This window comes from Nymphaea colorata, chromosome 1 (assembly GCF_008831285.2).
Source record: "Nymphaea colorata isolate Beijing-Zhang1983 chromosome 1, ASM883128v2, whole genome shotgun sequence".
Classification (NCBI taxonomy): Eukaryota; Viridiplantae; Streptophyta; class Magnoliopsida; order Nymphaeales; family Nymphaeaceae; genus Nymphaea; species Nymphaea colorata.
Window position 1 is genome coordinate 3264600 of NC_045138.2, and position 10252 is coordinate 3274851.

The window sequence follows — 10252 nt, forward strand, 5'->3', positions numbered from 1 at the left end:
AACCCCTTTGTCCCTGTATTTCTAGAGTCCAAAGCTGTTTTGGGATCCGAGTAGTCATAAGTACATCATTCAACTTGATTGTCATGCGTGTCATTTGTAGTACATAAGAATAACACCCACGATAATAAAAATAAGAACGTGTTGACAACGCTCCATTTAAGCCGATCAGCTATGCTACGCCTCTTAGTGTTTACATTAGAAGTGTGGTTCTTTTATGCTATTCTTTCTTATTTATTACCTACTGCAATGTAGAACTTGGAATAGGCTAACGCTTGAAAGTTGGAACTAGATATTACTTAGATCTGTAGGAGTCGAAATGACATAACAATTAGATATGGGCATCAGGTGTTTCAAATGAAAGTTGAAACTCAAGAAAATTATAATGAAAGAAGGAACAACATGAACCAAGGGTGGAGATAGATAAGGTCTTTGTGAGGTGTCCAGCCCCCCTATAGAGCCCATTATCTAAAAGCATAATTCAATGGCTCGAATGGGTAGACCTGGGTCCAATTATATAGGTCATCTCCACGAGACCTGGGGTCCATGCTTCACGGCCAATTGAAAATTTGTTTACCATATATTTAGTGTCCCATGAAAAAACTTCTCCTCCGCCCCTTGCATTAACATATATTGTTAGAGTTTAACAAGATAATGATGAACATGAGTGTGCTTAAGTACATTAATTAAGCAAACACTAGAGATTTATCCAAGTGAGATATCCATTTTATCAGGTCATTAAGGTCAGTTAAGATCGGGCTTAACTAAAAATTGCATTTAGTTGTTGATTATTATTATCATCATTATGAAACAACAACAACAAACTAAACTAATGCATGAATCTTATACTTTCGAACCTTCACTTAGAAGAGGGATTTAGCCACCGGAACTATTGCACATTATAAATTTTCACGCCAATGATTGAATCAGGATTCTAAGTACAAATCCGGTTCATATCCTAAGCGAAGTCCTAAGGGATAATTAGGACTGTACAACTAGTCGAGCTAAGTTGATCTTGAACTCGCTTCACTTGGTTAAGCTTGACTCGAGCTCGACTCATTGTTTTCGGGTTCAACTTGAGCTTAATTGAAAATTCGAGTTTATAAACGAATTGAATTTGAATTACATCAACTCGACTCGACAGGCTCATTTAATCGAAGTTATCTTTTCCTTTGTTGTAATTTCTAAACTTCAAAACAAAGAAAAAGTCAAATAAAAAGTTGGTAAATGAATTTAAACAAGTTAGAGAGCTTGAGCTGACCCGATGCAGCTCGATTCGAACTCGAGCTCAGCTTGTGGACTGACCTAAGGCCGATGCACGGCGCGTTAGATTTGGTTCGGATCGGGCAAGATACAGATCTGACTAATTTGAAGGGTCCAGTTCTCAACTGCGTGGCCATTCTGTAGATTCACGTAAGCTGTAGGGGTGTTTTGGTCAGTACGAGAAGAGTGGCATCAAGCGTAGATTCCGGATGATCTACGGGTATATAGACATAGCCCCTCATGGGGAACAAACAATGAAACCTGTCGTCCTTCTTCCCTCCCGTCTACCTTCCACCTTCCTTCTTTCCTTCCCTCCTTCTCCGACGAGTCGTTCTTCCTCCTCTGTGTTTATGGATTCTTATTCTATCAGAAGATGCAGAATCCCGTCTTTGGCTTCTCATCTCGATCAACGAGTCTCCCTTCTTCACCCCTCCCTTTTTCCCTTTTCGTCTTATCGGTCGACGGCGCTGTCCATACCGGAGATATGGGATTGTTTGCATAAGTAGCAGAGTGTATTCGCTTTCTTCCGGTAAGCACTTTTGCGCCTGTCAGTAATTTGTAGGCATGCGGTGGATTAACTGGTCTCGCTTTCTTTCTGTATGATTAATTTTGTTATGTCGAAGAACAAAAGGGTTTGGGGATTAGTTTTGGTGCTAACGTTCTCTTACTAGTGGGTAGCGCTGTAAAATGATTTATTTGTTAATTTTTCTTTTTCTTGTGCATCATTTGAAACTAAAACTTGCATTTTGGGGCCGTGGACTTCTGATGTACGTGTATTATTTTGATATAATTTTAAACTTTTCCCTATATTTCACCAAAAGAAAATTTTGTCATGACGAGATTTTCCACCTGTCAAGGAAGTCTTGATACGAGGAGGTCACCAGCTGTGACGTACTTCATTGTAGCCGTTTTGAATTGCCATCAACAGGAAGCCTCAGTGTAGCACTATGGTCCCGGCGGCCATTTTGATATGCAACAGTCGAAAATAAATTCTACAGACAATGCTGATGACAAATGCTTAGAACCTTTAGTAAATATTTTATCAGAAATTTTCATAAAAAATGTTAATAAAAATTCGTTGGTTTCAGTTAATATTGGTTACATCTGACGAAAAGTACTCCTCACATTATATCACAGACCTTTTAGCTCAGAAACTTCTAATGTACGCAAGCTACAAAGGTGGGACCATGTTAAATGCTACGTGAGATATTGAAAAAGAAATTGGGGCACTTGTTTGCAATATATTTGTTATGCTTTAGGGCTTTTTCTTAATGATGCTTTACCCGTGTGCGTTACATGTGGTCAGTTGAACATTTTGGGTACTGTATTTTCTTGTACTGGTTTTCTCATTTTCTCTTTTCGACTGACTTTCTCATGCATTATTTTTACTTTTTACTTTAGGTTTAAACTCTTCAAGAACGACAAGCAACATTGAATCATCTTAATCCAAGGGCATTATTCAACTACGAAACGTACTGAGAAAAATCAGAAAGTTGGCATCTGGTCTTTTTAGTTGCTTGTGAGCAAATGTCATGAAATCATCGTGATAAGTTTGGTGACATGACCCTTTCACGTGGACCTCATCAACCCAAAATGTCAGCTTCTTCAACAGGGAAGTCCTCTGGTTGGACTGCTTTTCACCAAAAGCAGCTGCAGGGGCAGGATGTGGGGACTAAATCAGAAGTTGATATCTATCCACCTCTCCTAAGCTCATCCTCATCTACTCCTCCATCTCGGTCAGGGACTCTTGCTATTAGCTCATTTAAAAATAAGAAATCTGATAAAAATGGATTCTATAAGCTCAACGATCACTCAGCAACAAGCTCATTCTCCTCTGCTGCGAAAAGTTCTTTAGATGCTATGCCATTGATTAATCACTGCAATAATGGAGCAATAGATCCTTCTTTAAATAAGCATATTAGCAATGGCACGATTAGAAGCATGGCTACTGACGAGAAAGAAAGAGCTGAAAAGTTTGAAAAGCTGAGACAAATTAACAGTTGGGCTGATGATACATTGATTCAGGATATACTAGCAGCTGTCGATAATAATGAAGATCGGGCTAGCATGATTTTAAGAAGGATGGATCTTTCTGCAAACCCTCTGTCCACAGACAAAGAAAATAGCAATAGCAAAATGAACATTACAGACCACGAGGAGAGAAACAGAACAGAAAGCATTGAACAATTGAAAGAAAGACACATCTGGGCTGATGATGCTTTGATAGAGGATATATTAGTGTCTGTTGGTGGTAACAAAGATCAAGCTAGCTTGATTTTGGTAAGTATGTGTCGTGCTGGGGCTGAAGCTGAAGATTTTGGTGATAACTGTGGTGACACGACCCTTTCAGGTGGACCTCGCCAACCCAAAATATCAGCTTGGTCAACAGGAAGCTCCTCTGGTTGGACTGCTTTTCACCAGAAGCACCCGCAAGGACATAATGTGGGAACTAAATCAAAAGTTGATATCTACCCACCTCTCCTAACTTCATCCTCATCTACTCGTCCATCTTGGTCAGGGACCCTTGCTTCTTGTTCATCTAAAAATCGGAAATCTGATAAAAATGGATTCTGTGACTATAAGGTCAGTGAGTACCCGGCAACAAGCTCATCCTCAATTGTGAACAGTTCTTTAGTTGCTATGCCATTGATTAATAACTCCAATAATGGAGCAATAGATCCTTGTGTAAACAAGCATATTAGCAATGGCACGATTAGAAGCAGGGCTACCGAAGAGAAAAAAAGAGATGAAAAGTTTTCAAAGCTGAGACAAATTAATAGTTGGGCTGATGATACCTTGATTGAGGATATACTAGCAGCTGTTCATAACAATGAAGAACGGGCTAGCATGATTTTAAGAAGTATGGATCTTTATGCAAGCTCTCCATCCACAGACAAAGAACATAGCAATAGAGAAATGAACATTACTAACCATGAGGAGATAAACAGAGCTGAAAGCGTTGAACAACTGAAAGAAAGGCACATCTGGGCTGACGATGCTTTGATAGAGGATATATTAGTTGCTGTTGGTGGTAATGAAGATCAAGCTAGCTTGATTTTGATAAGTATGTGTCCTACCGGGTATGAAGCTGAAGATTTTAGTGATAATTGTGGTGACACGACCCTTTCAGGTGAACCTTGTGAACCCAAAATGTCAGCTTGGTCAACAGGAAGGTCCTCTGGTTGGACTGCTTTTCACCAAAAGCACCTGCAAGGACATAATGTGGGAACTAAATCAAAAGTTGATATCTACCCACCTCTCATAAGCTCATCCTTATCGATCCCTCCATCTCAGTCAGGGACCCTTGCTCCTTGCTCATCTAAAAATCAGAAGTCTGATAAAAATGGAATCCGTGATTATAAGCTCAGCGAGTACCCGGCAACAAGCTCATTCTCCTCAATTGCAAACAGTTCTTTAGTTGCTATGCCATTGATTGATAACTCCAATATTGGAGCAATAGATCCTTCTGTAAATAAGCATATTAGCAATGGCACGATTAGAAGCAGGGCTACCGAAGAGAAAAAAAGAGCTGAAAAGTTTGAAAAGCTTAGACAAATTAATAGTTGGGCTGATGATACCTTGATTGAGGATATACTAGCAGCTGTCGATAACAATGAAGATCGGGCTAGCATGATTTTAAGAAGTATGGATCTTTATGCAAACTCTCCATCCACAGACAAAGAACATAGCAATAGAGAAACCAACATTACGAACCATGAAGAGATAAACAGAGCTGAAAGCATTGAACAACTGAAAGAAAGGCACATCTGGGCTGACAATGCTTTGATAGAGGATATATTAGTTGCTGTTGGTGGTAATGAAGATCAAGCTAGCTTGATTTTGATAAGTATGTGTCCTACCGGGTATGAAGCTGAAGATTTTGGTGATAATTTTGGTGACACGACCCTTTCAGGTGAACCTTGTGAACCCAAAATGTCAGCTTGGTCAACAGGAAGGTCCTCTGGTTGGACTGCTTTTCACCAAAAGCAACTGCAAGGACATAATGTGAGAACTAAACCAAAAGTTGATATTTACCCACCTCTCATAAGCTCATCCTTATCGATCCCTCCATCTCGGTCAGGGATCCTTGGTCCTTGCCCATCTAAAAATCAGAAGTCTGATAAAAATGGAATCCGTGATTATAAGATCAGCGAGTACCCAGCAACAAGCTCATTCTCTTCTATTGTGAAAAGTTCTGTAGTCGCTATGACATTGACTGATCATTCCAATAATGGAGCAATAGATCTTTTGGCAAATAAGCATACACACAGTGGCATGATTGAAAAGCTGAGACAAATTAACAGTTGGGCTGATGATACATTGATTGAGGATATACTAGCAGCTGTGGGTAACAATGAAGATCAGGCTAGCATGATTTTAAGAAGTATGGATCTTTCTGCAAAATCACTGTCTACGGACAAAGATAATAGCAACGGCCAAATGAACATTATGAATTATGAGGAAAGAAACAGAGCTAAAAGCATTGCGCAACTGAAAAAATTACACACCTGGGCGAATGATGCTTTAATGGAGGATATATTATCAGCTGTTGGTGATAATGAAGAGCAAGCTAGCTTGCTTTTGATAAGTATGTGTCCTACGGGGTCTGAAGCTGAGGAAACAGCAAAACGAGATGATCTTGAGTGTTCTTCTGTAAAAAACTTAAAGGGGGTAAATCAGCTTTCTGTTGATGTATACAGAAAAAAGGCTCCTTTGGTTGAGCCTGAGTGGGAACAAGATGACATTTATTTAAGCCATCGGAAGGATGCAATAAAGATGATGAGGTATGATCCCTCTTCGTTCACAGCATAATTATTTCACAAGGGATTTAACTTTCTGAGTGATGACATGTTCAATTGGGAGTGCAGACTGAGTAAAAGCGTTATACTCGAAATAATAGCTGAAAATATCAGTCAATGAGGAAAACATTGAAGCAGAATGCTAGGGGATAAATCTCATTATACAGAATGTTGGTATCAAGAAAAATACAGTGTTATCACAAAATATTGAGGTGTTTGGGAAAAGAGAGCTTGTTTCATGTACTGAAAGTATTTATTGTCATACTTTCGTTACTTGGTTTTTAGAAATATTTAATGGATTTCTATGCTTTGATTGAAAAAATATGCTATATTTTTGTTTCATTTCGTCCATTTTGAAGTTTTGAAAAGGAGAACTTGTTTTATACATTGTTTGTATATTTTTCTCGTTTTTTGGTTATGTTGTGTTTTAAATTTTCGTCGGATGAATTTCTTTTCTTGATTTAAGAAAATGGTTGTTCAAATATTAATCTCCTATCATTTTCAATTTTTCTTCAGATTTTTGAAAATTTTTATGCACCTGAGAATGTGACACTCTAAAAAAAGAAATCCTGAGGAAAACCTTCATGAGAAATTTACCTTGAAGAACACTTTTCCTCCTTGAATTTGTCAGTAAGGTAGAAAATGATCGGCAAATATATCGTTTATCTGTTCTTACTTAAACTAATATGGGTGTTAACTGTTAAATGTTGTTTGGTTAGTCATTTTCTGAGGGGAAAAACCTGCTTGGGATCTTAATATGTCTTGGCTGTTGCTGCCCCTATTGGTTGCGGAACTTCTTTATGAACTCTCTTTTCGTTTTGATTTTTTATATGGGTGATAATATACACATGGATGGAGAGAAATTGCCTCGCCTTAGCAGGTTAAGTGCATAAATAGGTAATCTTAAGCTACGTGCTGTTTTTCAATTATCAGGTTGGCATCACTCCATTCACGGGGCGCTCGCAGTGCTTTTTCAGTAGGTGATCATTTCCATGCACGCCAGCTTTCACAGAGAGCCAGAGGAGAATGGCTAGCTGCTGAAAAGCTAAATCAGAAAGCGGCTCAAGAAATTCTCCATCTCAGAAACAAGGGAAATGATATCTGGAAGTTAGATTTGCATGGACTGCATGCATCTGAAGCTGTAGAAGCAGTAGAAGCCCATCTGGAGAGTATTGAATCTTCATTGATGACCAAGGATTCAGTGTGTTCTGCCAAAATAATTAATGGGAAGGGTGCACTTAGAGGTCTTTCTGCTGAATGCGCTAAATCCTCAGACAAGGGAGCAGCCCCAGAAAAGATAAGGCTGCAAGTTCGGTCATCTCGTCCTCAGAGGCAAACCATGTTAGAAGTTATAACTGGTAAGCAAATGCTGTTTATTTTCTTCGTTCTCCTTCCATTATTGTTGGTATTTATTTTTCCTGCAACTAGCGAGCCTCATCTAAAGGCTATCTGTCCTAATTAAAACGTTAGTTCTAACGTCTCACACAAGCAAATGGTTGTGCAATAGATGTTGGACACAAACACGATGGTTTCCTTCTGGATAAACCGTTGGTTGATTCTTTATAAAATGCTACTCGTTCATTAATGCCTTGGCGAAGAGTCTGCGTAAGTTTGAGCACCTGAGCCATGTATTCATACTCCTGTGAATCTGTTTGATTCACACGAATCATTGGGCAAAGATGGTGTTTATATGCCATCTAATAGCTTGTGCTGCTCCCATTAGAGGCAAGTTCAATCTGAAGCTTGTAATCTACACATACATCCACACAAAACAGACCCACAGATGTGCGCACATATGCACATTATACAGACATGCAAAAGGACTACCACCTAAAATGTTAATAATGAACTTGTTGATATGATGTGAACATAGTAGTTTCTATAGCTTGTCAGTTTGTTAAGCTTGCAAACAAACTAATTTTTCATGTATTTGTTTGGATTCACAGGAACTGGTAAGCATAGTAGAGGAAATGCTGCACTGCCTGCTGCAATTAGGAGCTTCCTTCTGACTAACGGGTTTGTTTTCTGCCTTTACTCGTACTATGCATTAAAGCAATGTGCAAATGAAATAAAAAAGAAACTTATGATACTTAAGGTGATTATGATTTTTTGACGATAAAAAATTGGGGCATATGATATGGGTGGGCTAGTTGGTTTCTGCTCACTTAAAGATACGTTTCCTATAGGAATTGAACTTCTAAAAATAACAGTAGGTGTTGGCCGTACAGCTTCTGGTTCTTCTGTAATGCATTTAGGCGGGTCGCTGTGAAGACTTACATCTCTGTTAGAAATTTAGAATAAGTGCCACTGGAAGTCGGGTTTGCAGAAAAAACTTGTTGCAAGGTTTCGAGCATTTTTTGATCTTTTCCTTTTTTGTGGGGCTAGTTACATTCGTTCAAAAGGGCGTCAAAATGCGGTAGTTTCAATCTCTATTGGCAAATACTTCTACAACTCCTTTAAGTATTCCGTCGAATCCGTCCCATGTTCGGTTGATATCTTAAGAGGAGTCAAATATGGTCCGACTGTTATTTCTCGGCAGACCCCTGTAGTTGATTTTGCTGATCCATAGGAAACTAGTTTTGATTGCTTAATCTTGACTGATGACTGCATCATTTCTCTTGGTTTCTTGTGAATATGTGACGAAACAAACTACATTTTTGAGAATTTTTTCCTGATTAGGGCTCGTCAAATTGATTGTGGCATTGTGCCATGGATGTTGTCCTCCTCTCTTTGTCAGATATCATTTCTATGATGCAAGACCCGGAGTGATCGCGGTGAGGCCCAAATTCCGGCACAAATGAGATTATACATGGTGAAAATGGAAGACGTTAGCTGCATGGTGTTGCCCTTTTTTGCAACACTCGTTACGAGTAGTGTTCATGTAATCAGAAAACCAAAGGGTGGTTGTAGGAGGTGGATGAATCAGCCGATCACCTCCGTGTCTCTAGATAACATTATCTTTGATTCGTTGTATCTTTATTGCTTGTAAATAACTAATTTATTATGATTTTCCCATGGCCGTGTGCTAACGTGAAGGCAGCCTGTTGCAGGTATGCTACCTTTGGTATTTACACGATAAATGAATTAGAAGTTGCGAGCGGTCAAGAAAGAACAATGAGACATTTAGAACCGACCTGCAACAAGAACCGACCTGCAATATCACAGTAGTCATATTCATTTCTCCTTCCTTTCCTTCACCCTCCGAAGCATGTTTTGTTTTTGTTAGAAAATGGCACTCAGGGGTTGAAACTGGAGGCATGGAGGTGTGCCAAAGTCGCTTTCCTTTTCCTTGCTCAGGGTTTCAGTAGTGCATCTACCTTTGCTCAGGGTTCCAGTAGTGCATCTACCTTTTGCAGTAGAGAAGAATAACACATTGGTTGTATCTGAGATTCGGCGTCAAGAGGATCGTTAAAAACTATAAAGGTTTTATTAAACCACGTTTGGTTTCCTTCTTCAGGTCGTTCGTCTCTTTTTCCCTGTGCCTCTCTTTCTCCCTTGCGTCGACGGACAACGCCGACTCCATTGCCGTCGCCTTCAACTGTGAGTCTCTCTCTCTTTCTCTCGTGTCCACCGGTTTCAACCCTCGACCAGGCCATCGATGATTTCAGGCTTGAAGTTGTCGATTGTTTCAACGCTCGACCAGGCAGCCTGAAATCATCGATGGTTTATGAGGGCGAGGGTTTCAGGCCTGAAATCGTCGACACCCTGTGTTTCAGGCCTGAAACCCTCGACACCCTGTGTTTCAGGCCTGAAACCCTCGACCTTGACCTATCGAAGGGTTTCAGGCCTGAAACCCTCGACGGGTCTTGAGGGTTTTATTCAGAAGGAAGAATGCTACGCCATCATACCCCCAACAAAACGGCTTTGTTCCCATCGTCGAGCCTGAGATTTTGGTCGACGGTGCTCACTACATTGATCGCTGTGCCATGTGACCGAGCGCCGCCTGCTACAAGGCGCTCAACGACCACCATGTCCTCTTGGTGGGCTCCCTCCTCAAGCCCTCTCTATCTCCCTGTGCGGTTGAGGCGGCGGTGACGCTTCTTGCGTTCATTTGCCGGCGCTGATCATAGATCCGTGGAAAATATCAGAGATCAGAGAGAGGAAGGAGGGGAGGTCCGATCACAAAACCATGGATTTCCTTCCCCCTATCGAAGATTTGAAATCCATGGTTGAGTTCCGGCGTTTGCTAAAAC

The 10252-nt window shown here is 40.2% G+C and overlaps 1 protein-coding gene across 2 annotated transcripts; it reads left to right on the plus strand.

Annotated features, from left to right (window-relative positions):
• Positions 1-1522: 1522 nt before the first annotated feature.
• Positions 1523-9072, plus strand: LOC116258278 (uncharacterized). Of its 2 annotated transcripts, none has more exons than XM_050079348.1 (5): positions 1523-1789; positions 2662-6044; positions 6993-7417; positions 8006-8075; positions 8739-9072. In XM_050079348.1, exons 2-5 carry the CDS (start codon positions 2821-2823, stop codon positions 8809-8811), a joined length of 3792 nt encoding a protein of 1263 aa, XP_049935305.1. In that variant the 5' UTR covers positions 1523-1789; positions 2662-2820; the 3' UTR covers positions 8812-9072. The 2 variants fall into 2 exon arrangements, with proteins under 2 accessions (XP_049935305.1, XP_031491229.1); XM_031635369.2 differs by having other exon boundaries at positions 8797-9072.
• Positions 9073-10252: the final 1180 nt, after the last annotated feature.

Excerpts from the sequence above, each read along its gene's own strand:
- LOC116258278 (XM_050079348.1), top strand. The coding sequence starts at position 2,821 with ATGACCCTTTCACGTGGACCTCATCAACCCAAAATGTCAGCTTCTTCA. Across the intron at positions 6,045-6,992 it reads GATGCAATAAAGATGATGAG|GTTGGCATCACTCCATTCAC; the intron begins GTATGATCCCTC and ends TTCAATTATCAG. Across the intron at positions 8,076-8,738 it reads AGCTTCCTTCTGACTAACGG|GGCTCGTCAAATTGATTGTG; the intron begins GTTTGTTTTCTG and ends TTTCCTGATTAG.